Source organism: Phaethon aethereus, assembly GCF_964289735.1.
Source record: "Phaethon aethereus genome assembly, chromosome: W".
Lineage (NCBI taxonomy): Eukaryota > Metazoa > Chordata > Aves > Phaethontiformes > Phaethontidae > Phaethon > Phaethon aethereus.
The window spans coordinates 1,906,553-1,928,085 of NC_138581.1; the positions used below are offsets into that span (position 1 = coordinate 1,906,553).

The 21,533-nt window shown below is 44.4% G+C and overlaps 1 protein-coding gene across 7 annotated transcripts in view; it reads left to right on the forward strand.

Annotated features, from left to right (window-relative positions):
• The window catches only part of LOC309415078 (transcription factor 4), a gene marked incomplete at its 3' end in the record, with an annotated part of 234,114 nt that overhangs the window by 62,002 nt on the left and 150,579 nt on the right, over positions 1-21,533 (forward strand). For all 7 annotated transcript variants that reach the window (XM_082012483.1, XM_082012485.1, XM_082012488.1 and 4 more), the window contains exons 3-4: positions 12,483-12,544; positions 15,098-15,194. In XM_082012483.1, the coding sequence (XP_081868609.1) occupies positions 12,483-12,544; positions 15,098-15,194 (159 nt within the window). The remainder of the gene's footprint in view (positions 1-12,482; positions 12,545-15,097; positions 15,195-21,533) is intronic.

Below are 21,533 nucleotides of genomic sequence, written 5' to 3' on the forward strand. Positions count from 1 at the left end.
ATATCTGACTAGTGGCACTTGTAGAAACCTGGTGTCTGGGGGGAAAAAAAAATCATTGAAGGTGGTTAAATATGACATTATTCATTTGGTGCTGGGTTCCGAAGTCGGATATTTTCTCTTCTACATGTAAACACATTTTGTTTGTAGTACGTCTTATCATGTAGTTGTATCTTGTAGAAAACCAGAATTTTCTATCTTGCATTCAAGTTTACCTTACAAAGCTTGTGTTTTCATAGACTACACAAACATGTGCAAAAAAAATTTGGAAAAATTATTTATTTAGAAGCTCAATGCAGATTTATTCCAGAAAGGGGACAAAGCGAATGTTAAAATAAGAAGGTAACCTTTGCTTCTTGGTGTCACTAGTCCTTCTCAGGGCTCCATAGCTGAGATAAGCATCTGAGGGTTTCACACCAGCCTTGGGAAGCGGAGATCTACAGAGGTGCTTGGTGGGCAGATTGGGCAGGGCGGGTCCATGAGGCATAGTTTAATTGTTGAGGTAATTCGTATTTACAAGAGAAGCCAACAGACAGTCTGTGTCACAGTATTTACAGATGTGGGTACAAGCCTTCTGTCATTCTTGCTTGAGGCCCTTTGAGATGTGCGCGGCATGCCATGGGGCCCGGAGGCGCTGGAGCTGCGTGGGGCTGTCCTGGGAGTGCTGGAGGGACTGCGTGGTACAAAGCGGTGTCGGGGTGCTGCCGGGGGAGGAGTGGGCAGACAGAAAAGAGGAATGCAGTGTTGTAGAAGGCAGTGATGGAGAACAGTGAGGATACATAACGAGCCCTCCTGGAAGTCCACTACTGTCTCCTAATTAGCCATCTTATCCTAGGTGATAGATGCATAGACATGGCACTTCAGGACATGCTTTAGTGGGCATGGTGGTGTTGCGTTGAGGGTTGGACTTGATGATCTTAAAGGTCTTTTCCAACCGTTAGTGATTCTGTGAAGTGGCCTGGCCTTAGGTAGGTTTTAATCAAAGCTTCCACCATCGCCTTTTGGCTCTGAGTACTGGTTTGGAACCAAAATGTCTGTTTGCTTCATACTGAGACCTTCATAATCTGTTACTACAGGGAGAGTTTAAGTAAATCTGCCCTTACATACATCATGGTGTAGAACACATGCACTTTGCCTGGAGCAGCGTGATTAATTGTCGTAACTTCGGAGTGCTCTGTGTTACTGTGTTCAAGTAAAACTCAAGTACTTTAATGTAGGGTATATATGAATATACAGTAAACTAGTTAGATAACCACAGTTTATAAATCACATTAAATTCATAACTGAAACAGTCTGGAGAAACAGACAATTTCCTGCTTAAACTCTGTCTCATCTCAGGATAAAATAAATAAAAAAAGATTCATTTTGCTCAGGAAGCCCCCCACAGCACTCCCTATCCCTGAACTATCCAAAACCACAATAAAATCAAACCTTCAGTAACTTGATGAACTGGAAAGGGCAATATAACTAGAACCTTAAACGTTTTCTTACTATCTGCTTATCTTTCCAGCAGATCTGCTAAAAACTGATTAAATGCTGGAGTTACGCAAATGGAATGGATACGTGGAAGTCATCTGTCCTTACGAGCACAAAGTCTATGTCATACGTGTGTTAGAAAATAGCTTATGTAACTCTACTAAAGACAATGTGAGGTTTTATGACCTCACCCGACGGCAGGACAATGCAATTCTTTGTAATGAATATTAAGATTGAGAACAGTTTAGATTTGTTTACACTGACGTTTTATAGCAAATGCTGTCAAGTGGTGTCTCAGACTGTCTGTGGATATTTGTATAGACTTTGGAAATTCAGGCAGAAAATAAAATGACCATCTGATTCAAATGAATTTTCTAATTATTTGTGGCTTTAACTGAAGCGATTGAAGTGTATTGTATATATCTGGCAGCTGGTCCTACTTCTTTGGGGACCAAAAAAAAAAAAAAAAAAAAAAAAAACCACCAAAAACCAAATCCTAAAGCTTTGTATCTAATCCCTTGAGCAAACCAATAGTAGATTGTTTATCAAATAAGTAGTAGAAATTTCCCGTTTTGAATCTGTGCTTTCTCTTGCATTGCTGTCAGGGCAAGGATAATTCTGTGCAACTTCCCGCATGCTGGAGGTGCAGGGGCTCACAGTTCGTCTGTTCCTCTGTCCTCATTCAAGCCCGAACTTGGTGCAACTTCTCCCCATCCTCTGCCTGCAGTCTGTCAACATCCCCTCTATTGTCTGATACTAAACCCACGTTTGATTCCTCATAAATCCCTTTATTGTCTCCCGGCTGTTTCCCATGTCATATTTAAGTTTTCCTTGCTGGTTTCCATGGCCCTTCACAGTCTATGCTTTTGTTCGTGACTCCATCTCCTGGCTCCTTTCTCTTGATGAAGTCAGTCCTTGACTACGTCTGTCACCTTCAAGCTTCGTACTGCCCTTCTTCCAGATCGCCTCGTTGACTGTTTTTCTTTTTATCATGTCCTAATGATACTTAGAGCAAAATCTTAAAAAAAAGGCTGCATCAATGGATACATGTTTTAAATTTGCCAGTCCTTTAGCTTACCAAATGTCCAGGTTACCAAATTATTCTTCCCTTGATCAGCTGCTCGTCTGTATTTTGTCATTTTTTTTTTCTGTTGAGCTCGTTTTTTATGTAGTTCTTAAACATAATACTCTGAGTGGAAGAAAAAAATCTTTTGGAAAACAAAACAGCAGAGAAAGTCTCAATCCACAAAATTAGTGTGTTTACCTTAATTTGTATGAGCAGTATCTGATGTACTGTTTGTAAGGTGCTTCAGAGCACAAAGAGGAAATAGCGATCCCGAAGTCTCTGTTTATCACACTTGTCTAAGTATGATAATCATAATTAGAGTCTAGGATTTTTCCCACCCTTCTCCTTTTCGACACAACTGTAATTCATACAATGAGAAATGCTAATCATGTGTTAGTGCGGCATGTGTACAAAAAGTCTCTTCCGTGTAGCGATCTCAGTCCTTCTCATTTGAGGATATTTTGACTGTTAAATCTCATCTAAAATTACTTTCATTGGTTAATATACTATTTAATATACTTTTTTCCCCCCTTGAAGATAAAATTCAAATCTGAAGACATTTGTCTCCATTTACTATTCTGTGTGTTTTAGATCATGTCAGCAAATCAACACGGTTGGCAGTCTCTTCTGGGGAAAGTACTCAGGGTTAGCATGAAAGGGTTTACTGATGCAGGTGAAGATACACTGGCTGAATTACTGCAGGGGTGAAAAACCTGTTTTGCAAACAGACCACTGCTTGCTGCACATGTTCAGTATTTTAGCAGATTTTTTGTTTTTTTTAATATATTTTTAGCATATAAGAATATCTTTGATTCTCTGTGTTAAAATTATACAAAAAGTAGCTGATGTTTTGTAATTCACACTCTTTCCATTATCTTTCTCCAAACAACTTTCTTCAGAGATCTCAATGTTGAGGACCCCTCAGGGATCAGCCCATATCACGAACCCACCTTAATAACCCCAACTCTGTCTGGGTCCATGAAGGAGCACCCGCTGTCCCAGGAACAGAACAGCCATCAGCTTTTTTGAGCTAATGTGGTAAAAAAAAAAAACAGGGTCTAGCTTTTCCTTTAAGGCAAACTGCTCTTGTTATCTGCTGCTGGCAAGGGTGGGGGGCATCCTTTTGTTCTCCCCTGTCACCCAAACTGGTACTGTAAAAGCCAGTCCGGGGGGGGGATTTTTTTATAGCTCTGAACACCCTTTCCCCAGTAAGTGTAGGCTACCCCTTCCTGTCCTCCTCAGTTGTCACTCCTGCTCCTCTTAGCCAGCTTGGTTACCCTTCTCCGTGCTCCTGTGCCATATTTCCATACCGCTGTGACTGCTGGATTTTCGTTTGCAGTCCTTCTGGTGTCTTCTGTGCCATCTGATTGTCTGCTGGGGAGAGCACAGTGTGTAACAACATGTTACCCTGACTTTATGGTGGTACAAATGAAATGATGGCCTGAACCAGAAGCCCTTGCTAGCCCAGTCCTTCTGGTGGACAAAGGCTTGGACCTTGTTCAGTTCTTCCAGTTACCTCTTCATCTGCTCTTCAGCTGTTTACTTCTGGAGAAGCTAGACTTTCTGTATCCATCTCAGAATCGCAGCCCTCTGTGCAAGCAGGCATGGATGGGGGAGATGGGTGTGCAGGGTGTGAAGGCTGGGAGATTTATAGAGGTCAAGGCCGGGAAAGACTGCCAGGCCACCTGCACTGGCCTGTGATGGATGGCAGGCTGGTGCATGTCACCAGCTACCCTTGGCGCTGAAGCAGAAAGGCTTGCCTGACACAAGTGCGGTGTCCAGAAGACGCCCACTCTTCGTGTGCTGGAGTCACGCTGTGGGAAGGAACCACCATTTTCCTTGGCATCTTTTTCCCAATGCAAATACATTACAGCATTTTGGGGGGAGGTTAAGCAAATGCAATAATTTGAGTACAGTATATTACCTTTCTTCTTTGGAAAGTCATCTTGAATTTGACTTTGAGTTCACCAGTGAGCATTTGGAAGATATTCCTTTCACTCTGGTCTTCCACAACTGATCCCACATGCTTTATAGGTAAATTCAGGAACTCAGCACTTGGCTTCTCTGAAATACATGCTCTGATTATTCACAAAAGATTAAAAAGTCATTTTAATGCTCTTGTATGTTAAAATATTTTTCAAGTTTGTTACAGTATTTTGTAATTAGTTAATGCAATTCTATTTTAGATCCACAAAGACAAGTAACTATATCAATAAATACTACTTTGCACTTATGCACATGAAATGACCATTCTTCAAGAATTATCTTTGGCTTGATATGTAGTTTATTCAGGTCCTTTTAAAGAATATGGCATGGACTGAGTTAAAGAAACATAATTCTGTATTTCTTGCTCTGAACATGGTAGATAAAGGCCAAATTTTTCACAGGCAGACTTCTGAGTACAGGCTGCTCGCTCAGCACCTCTATTAGGACATTTGTTAAATGTCATGATTTTGATTGTGCTGCTTCTCTGAATGTTGCTGGTTTAAATGTGAAATATTGTTTATTCTAAATTAAGGGAATGCAAATACTGAAGACTACATTATAGTCTTGATTGAAATCAAATGAAAAACTCATACGGAAGTAGAATTTCACCCCTTTCCCTTCATAGCAAGGAGGTTTAGCCAGTGAAAACTGAGTTTGCTCTTTCTGCTCACTGAACTATTTGAACATCTAGAAAAGTTCATAGATAGCTAGATAGATGCGTATGAGCATAGTGGTTAGGTTGCTTCCTTTGCGTCTTTACACATGTGCTGGGATGATGGTGTTGGAAAGGTGGAGTGAGGCTAAGGCTCTTGGAGTTCACCATGAAACACCTTCACGCTCTAGAAAGCATCATAGGGTATGGCAAGAGGTTGTGAGCATGCTCTGGTTTTGTGTGGAAAGGTTGGGGTAGTGATCTGTGTGCTTTAATAAACATCCTCAGTTCCCCCCCTTGAATAATGCCAGACTGAGTATGATGCCAGCTGAATGCCTGTTTTCTCACAAAATTGCTCAAAATACTGCTCAGTCCGATGGTGGGAACCAGAAACACTCTCCTGCTGCAAATCCCAACCTCCCATTCCCTTCACTCCAGTGGGAAGCTTGATCCCATGTGATGCATAGTTAAGCAGCATGTATGTATGAATGGTGGAGAAATCCACATTCCTAATCAGATTTGCTACAAAATTACAAGATCCACCACTGTGACTTTTTTTTTGTTCTGTTAGTTCACCTAGTTGCCAGACTGCTGTTACTGTGTCTAAGACCAGGTCCATACTTCTTTTTACCTGGGTTTTTCATATGTATCATCTTTCAAATGGCACCTCTTTTTTCGAAACAGTTCTTAGTTACTTTTGCTAGTCTGAGTCTCTTTTTTTTTTTTTCTCCCAACTCTCTATAGTGCAAAATGCCTGTGATGTCTGTGTTGCTGTTTACCAGAGTAAAGCATGAGAATATAATTTTCCAGCCTGTGATTTTAAGATTTTATGTATGTGCCCAAATTTGTTATTGGAGGTGGTGGGAGGTTCAAACAAAATTATGTTCCAGAGTCATCTAGTTTATTGTCCTGTGTTATTACTACAGTTTTGGATGGCTTCCTAAGTATTTGTTTGGATTATTCCTGTAAAGAGGAGTTTGGTGTTTTTTGTGGGCTTGGGGTATTTTTTTTCCAGAAAAAATATTAATTTTTCTATTTCTAAAGTCTCTGGGAGCACCTCAAGGGATTCAGTGAAACTTCTGCTAAAGAAAGTTCAAGGGACTGGGCATTACAACCAAGGTCAAGCAGCTTTACATGGTGCCTCCAGTTTATGCCCCTTAAAATAGAGTAGGTGTTGGCCTGAGAGTCACACAGCATGTCAGAGCTGGTGGCCTGCCGTGAAAGTAATCTGAAATTACATATATTAGGCAGTAGGTTGCCCTTCAGGTCACCTAATTCTGAACTTCTTTCCTTTTCTGGAGCTGGGAGGTGCGTATTAATCACCTTTATTCATTTGACATCCTGAGCACGGAGGCTGTTTGAAGACAGCTGAGGATCAGGCTGGTGCTTCTGTAAAGCACAGGCGGGTGGTGGAGGTGCAGTGGTGATCGCCTGCACGCTGGAGTGCTCAGACCTCCGCCTTCACGGTGGACTGTGATGGTATCGCTGTGTTTTTGCTTAACTCGCTCCTGTCTGTATTTGCTGGGCATGTTTGGAGTCTACTTAACAGATGGGGAGCACCAGGAGGTCTGGGCTGAGCGTGAGCATCTCTCACCCTTGCTGCTGGAGGGTCTCGGAGCCTCGTGCCCTGCGTGGGGGCTCCCAAAGCATCCCCCTTCTTTTAGTTGTCAAGGGAACCTTGGTGCAAGAAGCGGAACTCTGCAAGCTGCTGAAAAGTACTTTTAGGGTTAGCTGGCTTTCTGGAACAGAAAGCTGCCAGCCTTTCTGGAACTCGTTCCGTTGTAGAAATGCAGGTTTTGGCCCCAAAATCAATTCTCTGGATTTCTCCCTATGTCCTTAAGCATTAGTGGCCTCGCTGAAGTTGCGCTACCCTCCAAAACAGGGGTGTAATCAATGTGGATTGCAATACTTTTTTTCCCTAGATCATATGAATCCCACCAATCTTGGTCTATAGCACTGAACATCTTTTCTGGATTCAGTTGAATATGCGTTTCCCACGTTCTTTGCTTAAAATGCTCAGAGTGGTTTGACTCCATTTAAATGCCCGTTTCAGTACTTCTAGGTAGAATTTGAGATGCTGAGTGAAGCTTTAGTTATTTAAATCACACTGTATTAATCACGTATGAATCGTGTTCTGAAAAACTGGCCGAAGCTGTCGGTGATGATTTGCTTTTTGTAATGTCACATTGCCTAATGCTTGTGATTAAGTGAGGTTAATTTACAGGAGCCAGGTTCTGGAGAAAATTACATATGTGTTCAAGTTTAGGCACTCTGGGATAAATCCAAGTTCTGAGAATAAGTCACTGGAGAATTTTGCATTGACTTTGGTGTCATTAGGGTTTCACTGTCCTAATTAGCTAAGTGGCCGTACTTACAGGGTACATAATAAATTTCCGGAATTAGGTTTAGGAGCTTACAAACCTTCTTGCAATATCTGTCGTACTGAATTATTAGTAAACTAGGCTAGATTAACTAGGTAGTAATTAGTGAGGTGTTTTTCTTTTCTGCTGAGGGAGAAGTGCTGTTGATTTGAGGGCTGGGTAGAGGGGGACAGGAGTTAGCTGGCTTTTGACTGTCGATAGCTCACTGGATCACACTAAGAGAATACTTGTAAACGAGAGGAAAAGAGACAAGGAGCGCGCATGTGAGGTGCAGATGCCCATCTGTTCATCGAGCACTCCAGTGCTGTACCCCACCACATAACCCCTTCCTGGCCACGTGGAGCAGTTGAGAGCTCTGTGCACGGCATAACCCATCACGCGGGCGCTGAACCCGCTCCCCTGACGCTCCGAATCTGCTTGCAGGCCGAAGGAAAAGTTGTGTCTCTCTGAGGGTTCACAGGCAATTGCTGCCTTCTGCGTGGTGATGGCGGGGGCAGTGGGAGACAGCTGTGGTACCAACACGGCAACAGCGGGAAGGCTTTGGCTAGCTCCGCTGCCAGTTTCCAGCAAATTCACAAGTGCAATAAAACTATATTTTATTATTTGCTCTTTATAGCCTTTTATGTCAAAGAACAATTTTTATCTTGCTAAGCTCTCAGTTTCCCAGCTGAAGATCTAGGGTTTGATGGTTGGTTTTTTTTGAAAATACATCTTTTTTCCCCAGCTAGAGCTTGCATTTTTATAGAGCTTCGTGATACGTGTTTTAGACCAAGGTCTTTCTTTTTTTCTGTAGCTGAGATAAAGAATTAGTAGTTTAAAACAATAACTACATGTTCCACTGTGATCAAGGAATTAGATAATCTGGCATGTTTGCTTAAGGGGTCTGTATCTTGGGGCTTTTATAGGGCAGTATTAAAGCCCTGAGCCTTCTTATTATGCCAATACCCAGAAGATTGCTTTAATGAGAAGCAAAGGGCCTTTTTCCAATTACAAGGGAATAACTGTATTAAGTTCCTGTGTTATGTCAACCTGCTTTGATTTGATTACTGTGAAAGAAATGGATTTATCTGTCAGTGTTACTTAATTAAGCCTTCTCATTGATGTTTTGCAGAGTAATATAGTGTAGTTTGCACATTTAAGTCTAAATACAAAGAAAATTGGTCGAAAGCTAAGATGCAACCCCTGAAGATAAGACATAAGAGCCATTGCTTGTCATTTTCTGATCAGAGTCCAGAACTTTGAACTTTGGTGGAAGAACTTGAGCATTATATGGACTCACATTAAAGCAAGGTAGAGTGCAAGGAGTTTTCAGCCAAATTTCAGACTGGTAAAAATTTTGGAGTCTAGGCAAATGTTACGAATTGTCCTGTGACATTAGCCTCCTAACCTCCACCCACTATAGTGTATTTGGGTATGTAGAATGATGTCTGTGTACCTTTGATGTCTGTCTTCCCCTGACGTATCCCCCAAAGTGTCCCTCCTGCCTAGGCAGGACTTGTTGTCTGAGTTAATGTTTGGTGTGCCCAGAGAAGAGGAATACCCCAGCCCTGAGGTATGCGTTGTTCCTGTGTTATTTTAAGCATCTGATAGTGCCCTCTGGTCATTGGCATGCTTAGCTTGAGGGAGGGGTAGGGATAATGCAGCAAAGAATACCAGAAAGGACAGCCGGTGGGAATTCAGCTCACCACAAAAATGTATGTTTAACTATAAGCGGTTTCTTTCACATCATTGGGACCATCCAGTGGCTGGCCATGAAGCCAGTATTTCCGTGTGCCGCTGGAAAGTAGCGGGCATCTTTGGGAGTGTGGGTGCCCCTTCTCTGTGCCTGAAAAAAAGCTTTTTGAAGAGCATGACTCGGGAGTCACCATGAGTGGGTTAAATTGCACGTATCAGCCCAGCACCAGTGGAGGGGATGAGTGAAGACCCTTGGCTGGAGCTGGGTGATGGGCTCCCAAAGGAAAGAGCTCAGCAACCGAGCGCGCCCCTTGCCTGGGCTCATGTGGGGATGCCCCTCTCCCACCGTGCTGTCCCTCTTGGGCACTGAGCACAAGAGAAGTGTTACTGCTCAAAACACAGCCCTGAAGTGTGTTATTTTAGGTGAGCATTAAAGTGCCCAAGACCACGGCACCTATATTCTTAAAATGTAAATTAAAATGTACAGTATAGCAATCTGAAAACCTTTGTTGGCATGTAAATCTTGCTCCCATCGCTGGCCGTGAGCGAGCGTAAGGGGCCTTGATAACATGTTTTATTTTGGATTAGCTGACTTTTACAGAAAATAGGTACGTTAATAAATGAAGTTTTGAACAGGGAGCTGTGTGAATAACGCAGCCTTGCCCCGCGTCGCTCCGCGCAGAGCCCTTTGCTGGCGTTGCTGTGTCCTTCGCTCTCTGTTTGACACGCGCACGAGCGGCCCCGTGGGTCTGCGCGAGGGCGTCGAGGGCAGGACAGGGCTGAAGCCCAGCCTGCGGGTGCTGGGCTTAACACCTCTCGGGAGGCGGGCGCAGAGCTGCCACCCGCTCCCCCCCGTGCTGTTCCCGAGGGCTGAGCTGTTCTGCTCGCGGAGGGGTTTTTGGAAGCTGTGCTTTTGGAGGTTGGGACGATGCCCATCAAAGCCAATGGGGTAATATCCACTGATTTTTAGCAGGCAATGGATCGGGGCTCTACAGAGTTAATTGCCTGTTACATAACACAAATGATTTTTAAAAATATGCCTAATTAACCTAATAGAATGGTTGATCTGATCTGTCAGGTAAATGATACACATTTTCTTTCTTTTTTTGGAGCTTAATTAAATATTTACCTAAGAGTGTCTTGTGCTATTAACACGTTCATCTGTTATTGAGATAATAGGAACTGTAATTGGGGGAAAGTATTAAACTATACAAATGTGTGGGCTGTTTTGTTTTTTCTTTTTAATCTTGGAAATCAACCAGTTTTGGTCGCAGCACCAGCATAAAGTGCTAATGACCATACCTGTTTCTCAGACAGCTGAAGTTCCCACCGAACCTGGAAGCCTGGATGAACCAATGCACAGGTGGAAAGGGGAATACCGCGCTCCTGTGTGTAGTCTTCGGCAACACTCAGAGAAAGTTTCTCTAGCCAGCAAAACCAAATATGTATTTTTTTCCAATTAGATTAAAGCTACGGTTTGTGCATGGCAAAAGGCAAGCAATATTAGTATTTCATTAGGATGCTAGTGGGTACACAGGAGTAAGTTGGAAAATAGCACTAAAATGTGCAATAATACTGTTGTAGATCAATGTCAATCACACTTCCTGATGTTTAACATAGTGTAAGTAAAAAAGTAATGGATTTAAGCGGTATGGTCCTGTCCATCGATGCACTAAAGGATGTGCTTAATGTTAAGCATGAGTGATCTCAGTTACTTGAATTAACATGAGAGTGAACTATGATTTCAGTGGAATTATTCACAGGCTTCCATTAAACCTGTGCACAAGTGTCTGTCTGAAACGGTGTTACGTTTAGCCATTAAGTTTTTAGCCAAGTGGAAGGTCTCAGGAGACTCCCAACTCATTTTAGTAAAGATTTCATGATGGCAGCGGTTGTGCAAGCGTATCCCGGCGTACTTGAGCGCGCTGCAGAGGATCTTCTGCCTTCTACCTCAGCGGTAGCCTGCGGAGTTGGGTTGGTGGACTTCTTTGGGGCCTTGGTGCAACCTCAGAAGTCGCGTGGCCATCCTGGAGGTGAACATCATAGCTTAGGGTACCCGAGAGAGACAGCCCTGGGCAGCTGGGGTGTTTTTGGAAGAAATTACTGTGGGTTTTTTGTTGTTTGGGGATTTTTTTGTTTGGTTTTTTTTAGGCTCCATGTTTGAAAGAAAATACAGCGTTACAAGGAAGTTATAGTAACAATAAACTGGCTTAATTGACAATACTGGGAAAGTCTTGAGGGAAGTAGAATAAGAATAGTTGCATCAGAGAAAAAATACTGGGAATTGTGAAATGTGGAGAGCGTTCATATGCAAAATGTGTCTGTGACCTGCTTTTCTTGAGGACAGATGTAGTGTTGCAGTCTAGCTAGCCCCCTGCAAGCCGTGACGGGGAAGCAGGCTGCAGTGGCTGGCTAGCAAAGCTCACCCCGCCTTCCTGGGGTGACTGTCAAGCTGTCCCCTCGGTGCCCGGGTAAAATGCACACAAGAAAATGGCAGGCTGCGACATCTCTGTGTGTCGCTGCAGTTAAGAGGAGCTTGTAGCAGTCCTGGTTCTTTGGTCCATACCCTAAGCGGCAGGTTTCGCCACCTCTTGGCACATATGCCATGGGACGTATTATTCCTAGAGATACCCTTTCAAAGGGAGGGGAAAAATGGTGAAAAGCGGCCTGAATGGGCTGTCTGAAGTGACTGGAGAGTCTCTCAAGGATTGCAGTGAATTTTCTATCAAACAATAGAGGAAAAAACAGAAATACCCCCTCTGTGCTTAGCTTCAGAAATGTGTTTTTTGTGAGATATAAACATGTTCTTAAACGCTTTTCTGCAGTAGAAGCCTAGATGAGGTGGTGAGGCACCCCAAACATGCCTTACTCTAAGGTAACCTCTACGAGGTTTCGTCTGTTCTGTCACGCTTTATTTTTGCTGTTTGACAATACCTATTTTTGTGCTGGAGATTTTGACAGGACTTTAACTGGTACAGTGCGGTCACTTTTTAAAGTGTCAAGAAACACTGAGCCGCTGCAGTAATTTTTATGTTCAGACCTCAGGTTCCTGAGGGTCCGGTTCATTTCTGCTGTGAATTTAAATGAGTTAATTTAAGCAGTGGGTCAGAAGCCACTACCATCGTAGTAGCCCTGTGCCTGATTCTTAATTAAAGGCAACAGGAGATTAATTTGAAACATTAATTTAAAAGTGCCTATACAAAAGGAAAGAATTATTGCAATAAAGCCTAAAGAACTTTTTTGTCCCCAGATGTAGAAGACAGAACTAGCTCAGGGTCCTGGGGGAATACAGGACATCCTAGTCCATCCAGGGTAAGTATATCTAATCTTTTTCCCCAAACCAGACTTCCTGCATATGTAAATTTACGATCTTAAATACGAGTTTTACACCTGATCGCGTTGAAAAATGGGCATGCAAAGTTGGCTGTAGCCTGTCTTCTCTTTAAAATTGCCTTTTTTTAACATTCAAACCTGATCCTGTGAGTGAATTTGGCATCTGCTCCGCTACCGCTACCAGGTAGCGAGAATATTAATTAACCGTTTTTTCTCGCTAGGCCCTATCAGCCACTGCCACCACCCAGAGCGCAGGTGGAGCAGGGCTGTCGTTGCCAAATGTTTCATTTTCTGCAGTTGGATTTTTTTAGGGGTTGCGGGTGTCACCAAACCTCAGCAGAGGGCTAGTGCTCGTCCCCGTGCGGGAGCTTGCCGGCCCCTCCACGGCCACCCCAGGGCCCGCGCTCAGGGCAGCAAAGCTGGAGAGGGGCTGTGCTCCTGCCCTTCCCCTGGGGCACCTCAGCTGCTCCGTGCCTCCCGGGAGGAGGCTTCAAACCCTCCTCCTCGGGCGGGAGTGGCAGCCGGGCAGGCGAAAGCAGAGTGTTTCATCGTGTCCCCCCAGCATTTGCACCACATGAGGTCCGGGGCAGGTAGCCCGGCTGCCTCCACCCCAAGGCACCTACGAGTGGGATCCCCCTCCGGGGAACGCGGCCACCGAGCCGCTCTCTGGCGCGGCAATACTCGGCATTTGCTGGGATTTGCAAGACAGCTGGAGGCAGTCATTTCAATTGTGGCTGTGGATGGTTATCCAAATTCTTTAGACACCTCAGGATCAGGATGCTGGTTACTTCGGTAGGGAAGAAACGCTATTTCCAGCAGAGCAGCTGTGCGGTTCGCCCCGAGCCGCTGCCGCTCCCAAGCAGCACGGTGTGGGCAGCCCTGTCGATGGTCGTCGCGAGCCATCCCCGGCCGGAGTGTCGCAGCGTCGCCCGTCCTCGGGGCTGGGCACGGCTTGTGCTTCAGTACCAAGATGATTGTTCCTGTTTACTTCCTGCAAATGCATGAAGTACACTTACGTGGGCAAAAAGTGGCTTCGCTCTTAGTTATGCCCTTATTTAAACAGTTTGTTTAAATTGCTTTTTAATTGTTTTCTAATTAACATGAAGGATCAGGGCTTGCGAGCAGTGCTGCCGGGAGCTGTGTGCCCTCGAGTATCTGTCTGGCAAGGAGAAATGCAGTGGCCCTCTTCATCCTCGGTCCGTCCTTTCCCCTCGGGGCAGGTCCTGCCCACGGCGGACGTTACGCCAGCTGAGGTTTTAAGTGGATGTCTGCGGCGCTGCACCGCACCGCGGGCAGCCGAGGGGGGTCCCCCATTTATGGTGTGGCGGGGGGACCCCGGCCCTGCCGCTGAGGGAGGGAAGCCCAACACCTTTTCTTATTCCATCCTGCTTAGCATCCATTACGTCATTACTGCTCACATCTGTCAGTTTTATTTTTACCCCCTTTTTTTACTTGACACTTGTATTGCTTCCTAGGGAAAAATGTTTTGAAAAGTAAATTCTGAATTTGCACACACAATTATTTATGCATGCAAAAACTTGAATGTGAGTGTACAATTAAGTTTTGAGATATAAAGAAAAGAGCACGAGCCTGGGAAGAATTCTGGAGTTTCAATCAAGACTGTGCATTAACTTGCAGAGTTATTCTGCAAACAGCCTGACCTCTCTCTCTTTCCCTCTTTGTAAAATGATGATGGTATTTCCACATTGGGAGAATTAGTTTCTTGTGAGTTCTTCTGAACCGAAGAAACAAAACATTACATAACTGCTGTGCTTGGCCACTATTTGTAGTTAAATTTAAGATTTTACTAATTGAGTGACTGAAAGCAGAAGGTTACACCAAGACTGTTTCAAAAACTAGGGGCCTGATCCTGGCAAGATTTCTGTACGTCCTTGACGCTGTGAGTAGCGTCTGATGCTGTCTGACCCCCAGGCAAGTACTGAGGGGTAACCGGGCTGTGCGGGGCAAGAGGGGGTCGCTGCCGCTCGCTTGCCGCGTGCAGGATTGCACGCACGCAGGTTGAGTGCTATGCAGGGTTATATTTTCAGTGAGAAATAACTTTCCACACCCACTGAGGAAAAAACATTTTTTATAAGCCAGTGCATGTATATAGCAGTGAGGTGATTAAGATGGCAAATTTCTATATAAAAATGGATTTAAAAAGCAAAACAATAAAAGAAGTGTTCCTTTGCTGTTCTTGCCTACGCTATGGGCAAGAACACTTTTATGCTAAGAGAGGGCTTTACACTGAACTGCACAGCACGAAATTCCAGAAACCTCGTCTCAGTCACCCATTCAGGGTTATCCACACACAGCAAACTGAAGTCAATTACTAATGAAATAAAAATTTGAAACAGCTTTAAAAATGTTGCTGGAACATATCACTTCCAGCAGAATCAATAGGGGAAAACAATAAAGGGAACAATATTTCTTAGAGATGACTTAAAACTTAGAAGGGAAATACGGACCTGTAGGTTTTGGAAAATGCCATTTAAACTTGTAAAATTGTGTTTTTTCCCAATTTGTTAACAGAACTATGGAGATGGGACTCACTATGATCATATGGCGAGCAGAGACCTTGGGTCGCATGACAATCTCTCTCCTCCCTTTGTCAATTCCAGAATACAAAGTAAGAAATCAAATTTCCTAACTTGACCGTGTTCTTGAAAGTGGAATAACTGAACCAGAAATAAAATTCTGAGGGCTTAAGTCCCTCATCCTCGTTTTTGGGGGTTGACTGTAGTTGGCATAAGGGTGGGAACATGGATTTTGTTGGTTTTTTTTTTTTTTTTAAGCTATCATGCAATTTCAAAAATGTACGCTGATGTTTACTGAACAGACTGTGTTTTCTTGCTGTGAGAGGGATATGACTTTGGATGCAGTAACTGCAATATTTGTTGAAAGAGGTAAATGGTCGTTTCCTAAGGCTTAGCCGTTCCTCTTCAAAGATGTGACCAGTTGGTAGAGGAAATCAGGACATCCTCTGAACCGGACTTTTAAAGTAGAAGAGGGTTTCTGAAAATATGATAAATACATGTTCACAAAAGGGAACAGATAAATAACTGGTGAGGGACACTGAAGCCATTGTTTGTTTTGGAGCATGATGGATCGCTGCCTGCTGGGACCTGTGAGCCGCAAACTCCTGGATTTCAGGCGAGGGCAGTTGCAGCCTATTCTCCTTTAGAGGAGTGAGATTTTGCCCAGGGCGTTTGGCAAGGGCCCTCCTTCCACCCCACACCCCATGATAGAAAGTTTTGACACCCCTGAATAATCATTTAAGCTTAGCAGCAGACACCATAGCAGTATGAAGAGAGGCTGTAATTATTTGTAAGTGAATGATAGCTACTTTCTTTAATTACGGTTGATAAATGAGTTTGGTTAAAGTAAATATATGATGTAAAAATATTAGTAATGCTTATGCTTGGCCAAGATCACACCCTTCTTCTGCAGTTGTCAATGAACTAACCAAATGCTTTACTTTAAAGGCTTGAATGTGAGCCAAAAAAAACATGGAGCTGTAACTGCGATATATCATTCTTCAGCTCTAATATACGTCCCTAAAATATGCCTTGTCTTCTAATATTGGGAAATATTTGTGAGTTGTTCAACATATGGGACAATGTTGGAGCTTGTAGTCATTTGTATGTATTCACGTACAAAACATGGTTACAGCAGTTTTAAAGGGTCTAATATAAGCCAAAAAAAGCATGGAAATTTCAACACTCCCTTCTTAACTCACGCCATGGGGCTTAGGTAGTGCGCAGAGACGCTTTGCAAATAGCCACACACTTCTGTGAAACCCACTGGGCTGCGTGGTGCTTTCAAGTTTAACCTCTAATTTGAGTCTTTAGAACTTAAAAGTGTCTCTCTTCTGCCTGCCCTTGGGTTACAGAAGAATCTCATTCCTGCCTCTGATTGTTTTTGCCAATCTTAGTGAAAATACTGGTTTCACTTGCTTTAAGAAACGGTTGTTTTATAAAAACATGTTCAGAGGCACCCGGTTAAAGAATTAAGCCATGTTATGCTCTGATCAGGAACTTTGGAAGCCCTGATGTTTCTAGAAGTTCATCACCATCAGAGGGGCTCACGCAGCCGTGGCCGACCCAGTCGTGGCGCTGCCGATCTGGATGGTGGCCTGGGCAGCACGGCCGCGTCCACACAGTGCCATGCCCGAAGTGCCCTGAAAATTTTTTTTTTTATGAAATTTGGTAATTTCAACTGGAAGCAAGACCAGTGATGTTCTTATGCACACGGATTAACGTGTGTGCAAGCGTACGGCAAGCAACTAACAGATTTTGACAAACGTGTTCGTTGTGCAATAACACGCGGTGCTGCCGGGGCCCTCAGCTGCCTCCCGCAGCCCACCGCGCTTTGCAGCCACGCTTTAATACTGTTCTCTGAGAACGAGAGGGATTCTTCTTAATTTGCCCTGCTGGGGCAGCCCTTTACTCCGCAGTTCGGCTCTGCTCCTGGGCGCGGGGCGCTGGTGCTGGAGGAGCAGGGAGGGCTGCTGGGGTGCGTGCACGTTTCCCTCCCGCTCGGCACCTCCGAGGGCCTCGGCCAGCAGGTCCGCCTCTGTGCCGTGCGCGAACGGAAGCCCTTGGCTGGCACAGGGACACGCGCGGTGGCTACTAGCACTGCCACCGCCGTGGAGGACTGCCTGTCTGAAGCGTTGCCCTAACAAAGACCACTGCGCGTCTCTATTTGTGATTTTTAGGAAAAATCTAAATATTGTGGTGATGCTCTTTACATGGATGGAAGCTGCCCGGGTGGTCAGCTCCCAACTCCTGTTACTCCAAATGTATTTTATCATTTCCCTTTTCCTGGCAGATCTTCAAACTCCCCCAAGGAAAGGTCCCCATAAACTCTGGTGTTATGCAGCTGGCACTTGCAGAGCCACACTGTAGTTTGCTTTCCATGCTCCTCTTTCTCTTGGCAACTGGTAAAGAACCTGACAATCATCCAGCTTGACCTGGTTTTGTACTGGTGCGTACCGCCGACTTGAGTGGAGTTGCTCCTGACTTGAGGTGGTTTTCCAGGCAAGAAAGATGTTGTTGCTGGGGATGGATATTACTGAACCCGTACCTGTGAACCACATATGTTTGCAGGCAGAGCGTGCTTAAATGAGGGCTTATATTGTATTTCATTTTTCAGATATTTGTTTTTAAAATACATTTTTACGTGGCCAGTGTCTAGCAGGGAGCCTGTGCCTTAGGCTTTGGAGCAAGCCCTGTGGGGAGGAGCAGAGAAGTCGCAGAGCTGTTACTCAACTCCTCAAACTACTGCTCGCATGTACTCAAACACAGCTTGCTTTGTGTGTGTCTGGAGTCCCACAACTCTTAAGAGTATCTGAAGAGTAGTTGTTTGGCCCAGCAGTGAAAAGTGCACGGGCAGATAGCTGCGACAGGTATGGCACATCAGGTGTCGCTTCTCATCGCCTTTCCTGTTTCCAGGTGTGCTCTTTGGGAATGTTTCTTGTCCTACCACTTGGGATATCTTGCTAGTACACGAAATTGTTTGCCAATGTACAGTAACTTGCTTCTAAACCCCCGGTAACTTAATGGAGCGTTTCACTGCAAGGATTAGGTTGAGGTTTCAGGCGCTGCTGAAGAAAGCTGCTGGCTTGTGTGGTGACCTTTGAATCTCATCTGGGTTAGTGGTTGATATTTTGATTTGGTTACTGTGGTCATATTGTGACAGCTGCTGATTCGTTATAATTCAGTTCCTCTCCTTGGTCTGCCTACCAGGAATATTTAGGTTCGTGTTGCTTCAAAGTGCTCTAACCACCCTGAATTTAAGCTGGCACGCTGCACAAGGTAAAGCGTTGTGAACACTTTCGGTCACCAGCCACCACCCACTGGACAGGCAGTCACAGCGGAGGGTATGGTAGGGAGAAACTTGCTGCGGGAGAAAACTTGCCTTGAGGTGCACAAAGCTGCTTTAGTCCAGTTTGTTGAATGTAATAAAAATGAGAAAAAATCAAAAGCACTTTTCTTATTTTGTTGCACAGACAGTTTGTGTGCTCCTCCCCTCTATGTGTAGTATTTCTGGTGTTCGCAGTAGTGATTTTATGTATCTTACTGAAAAAGTTCCTATGCCACTAACTAGAAGACAGCATTTAATTTTTCTGATACTGCTTTGATACTCTCTAAAAGGACATAAGGTCACTGAATGTAGATCTCTTAATAGTTGTAGGAAGTTGTAGTATGGGAAGACAAAAATCTCTGCTTGTGTTTGTTTTCTCTGTTGCTAAACACAAAATGCAGAGCAGATACAGTGCTTACTCCTACATCCCCCCGGCTGTCTGCTTCAGATCAATGCTGCACCGCTTCGGGTTGTGCTTTTACACAATCGCTTGCGTGACGTGCTTTTGGGAGGGCTGGCGCGTGCGTTTGCCAGAGACTGGCACTTGTATCACAAAGCAAGTATTTGCCCCTCTGGTTTCTTCCATTTTCCTTTTAAAAATGTCCAAGTCATAATTTTCCTCTGCGCATTGTTGCTTTGGAGGTGGCGGTGTTTTCTCGCAGCTGGAGGGACGGAGCGGTGTCGGCACAGGAGCGGGGGGCTGGGGCGGCAGGGCTCGTCCCCGGGTTCCTGGGGAGCCCGGCGCGGCCGCAGATCCGCAGCGTGCTCTTGGCAAGTTCCTTAGGCCTTTGTGCTCAAACGTGCCTTCCTATTTATCTGCCTGAAGAACGTGCACGATATATTTTGCAGGGATGTTGTGAGATGTGACGAATTACTGTCTGGAAAACATGCAGAGTTCCTTGGATACTCCATTTATATGCCAATTTTTAATATTATTTTTAATGCTATGATAGCACTTGTGTCTGTACGAATACTGCTGTGGCGTTTGCTTTTAATCTGTACGGCTTTGATTCTGTTACTGTTGTTATAAGTAGAACTGGAATTTTTGCAGATTAGTTAAGTTTACCCAACACAGCATTATAAGGCCTTGCTTTCAATTGCTAAACTATAAACATTTGGAATGAAATTTTCCATGCTGTGTATCTGACTCAGCCTGATTATTATTTTTTTAACCTTCTGCAGAAATGATTTCAACATTTCCTAAAATGAGATTACATTTCGTCCTGGCAGATTTTTGATTTTCTCAGTTAGTGGCTGGCACATCACAAACATTAATTCTTTTTCACACCACCTCTGTTATGTCAGGTGGCTTTGGTTCCCGTTTTGCAGCTGGAGAAGCGAAGGTACATGACGAACCATGAGGGAAATGTCAAAAACTGTCCAGTAATTTTCAGTTGTAAATTTGAAATGCAAAAGGGTTTGATGGTCTCTCAATTTTTGTGTTCAGTGGCACCCAAACATGCCACCACTTGGGAAATCACAGTTGTGATGCTTCGTGTGGGTCATCCACGTCATGGGAACACACACTCTGTGGCCTCTTATTTATTTTAGTGGTGTCTGCTTTTTTCTTGCTATTTCCCCAAGCCTTTTCAGGCCAATGCAGTATTGAAGGAGCCTGGTAGCTTATGGTGGATAGAAAACAAAGAAACAATGATTATATTTGGAAAAGTGTAAGTTCTGTGTGACATACAGAAATGTGACAACTTTCAAAAAAAGCAGTCAAAGGTGAATTTTCAGGAATCACGAACAGAACTATCTTTTCCAGAAAAATCTGTCTGACTAGCTGTAGCATTAACTAAGATGAGTTTTAACAACAGAAAATATGACTGTAACAACCAAGAAGGTCAGGAAAGGCCTTCAGAAACCAAAGAACTGGAAATCCTAGACTCCAGTTTTCATTTAAAGTATTTACGTTTGTGCAGCTGACACAACCCAGCACCTGCAGCTTTAGGAGGAGTCACCGAATGGACAATGCGAGGCAGGCGAGCGTGTCCAAAGGTCTGGAGCGTCACCTCCTTGAGTGCTCTCCCAATGGCTGAGCACCCAGGTGTTCCCCGGCCAGCTGGAAAATGTTAGGAGTGATCTGACCATACTTGTTTCCACCTGGAAATGGGGCAGTTTGGGGTGCATGCAGTAGGGATCCAGCTGCAGTACTTCTGGGGAGGGGACGGGCACTGGTATCAGAGTTCCTTTTCAAGCACGATGGCTGCCACGTCCCCAAAGGAAGCTGAAGTGTGGTGTCGCTGGACTACAAGCAGGCCTTTGACTTGCCTCCGTGGTCGTGGATGGAAGATGTGCTGGGGCCGCGAGCAGCACTGCTGTTTCTTTCTATAGATACCACTGTGGCCTGGAGAAGACAGGTCCCACCGAGTAGGACTGCTTCCCACGGCTGCAGTGCTCCCCAGCTTGCCAGCGGGGTGGGAGGGGGAGCTTTGGGGCTGCTTAGAGAAAGGTCTGAAATCCTGAATTCAGCTGCCAAGTTTGAGCTATTTGGCTTGTTTGGCATGTAGTCCCTCCAAATCTGCATCTGGTATCCCGCTTTTTTGGTTCTGTGTTTCTGTTCATTTCTAAACTCGCTCAACTCCCCTTACCGCTCCTCTGTTGAACGCTGCATGGATATACATGCCCACCAACCTAAGTTTTATTCTTCCCATCGCCATGTGAGTACAGAAGGGAAGATCTGAGGCAGGTTTTTCAACCTAAATCGAGGAAAAGTAATCTGTCAAGTTTTTTGTGCCAAATCTAGAATTGTTTCACCAACCAAAATATCTTGTTTTCAATGTCTTCAAACTTTAAAAATGGTGCTAATCTGGGAAATAAGTGTGCCCCCTTGCATATTTCTGAGAGCAGGGGTCTGTAAATGCATTTCCAAGGACTGAAATACAGAACAGCAACAGTTCGGATTTCAGACTTGGGCCGTTCTGCTCTTTTAATGGACAGGTATCTAAATTTCACTGTAAGATAAGGCTCCGTGTTCCTCCTTCCCCCTATCCAGGAACAGCTGGACGGGATTTCTTCCAGCCTTTTTTTCTGGATTAGTTTTAGTGGTTTCTGCACAACAAAGTGGAAGTGCTTCTGGATAACCCTGAGCAACAGTTTGAGT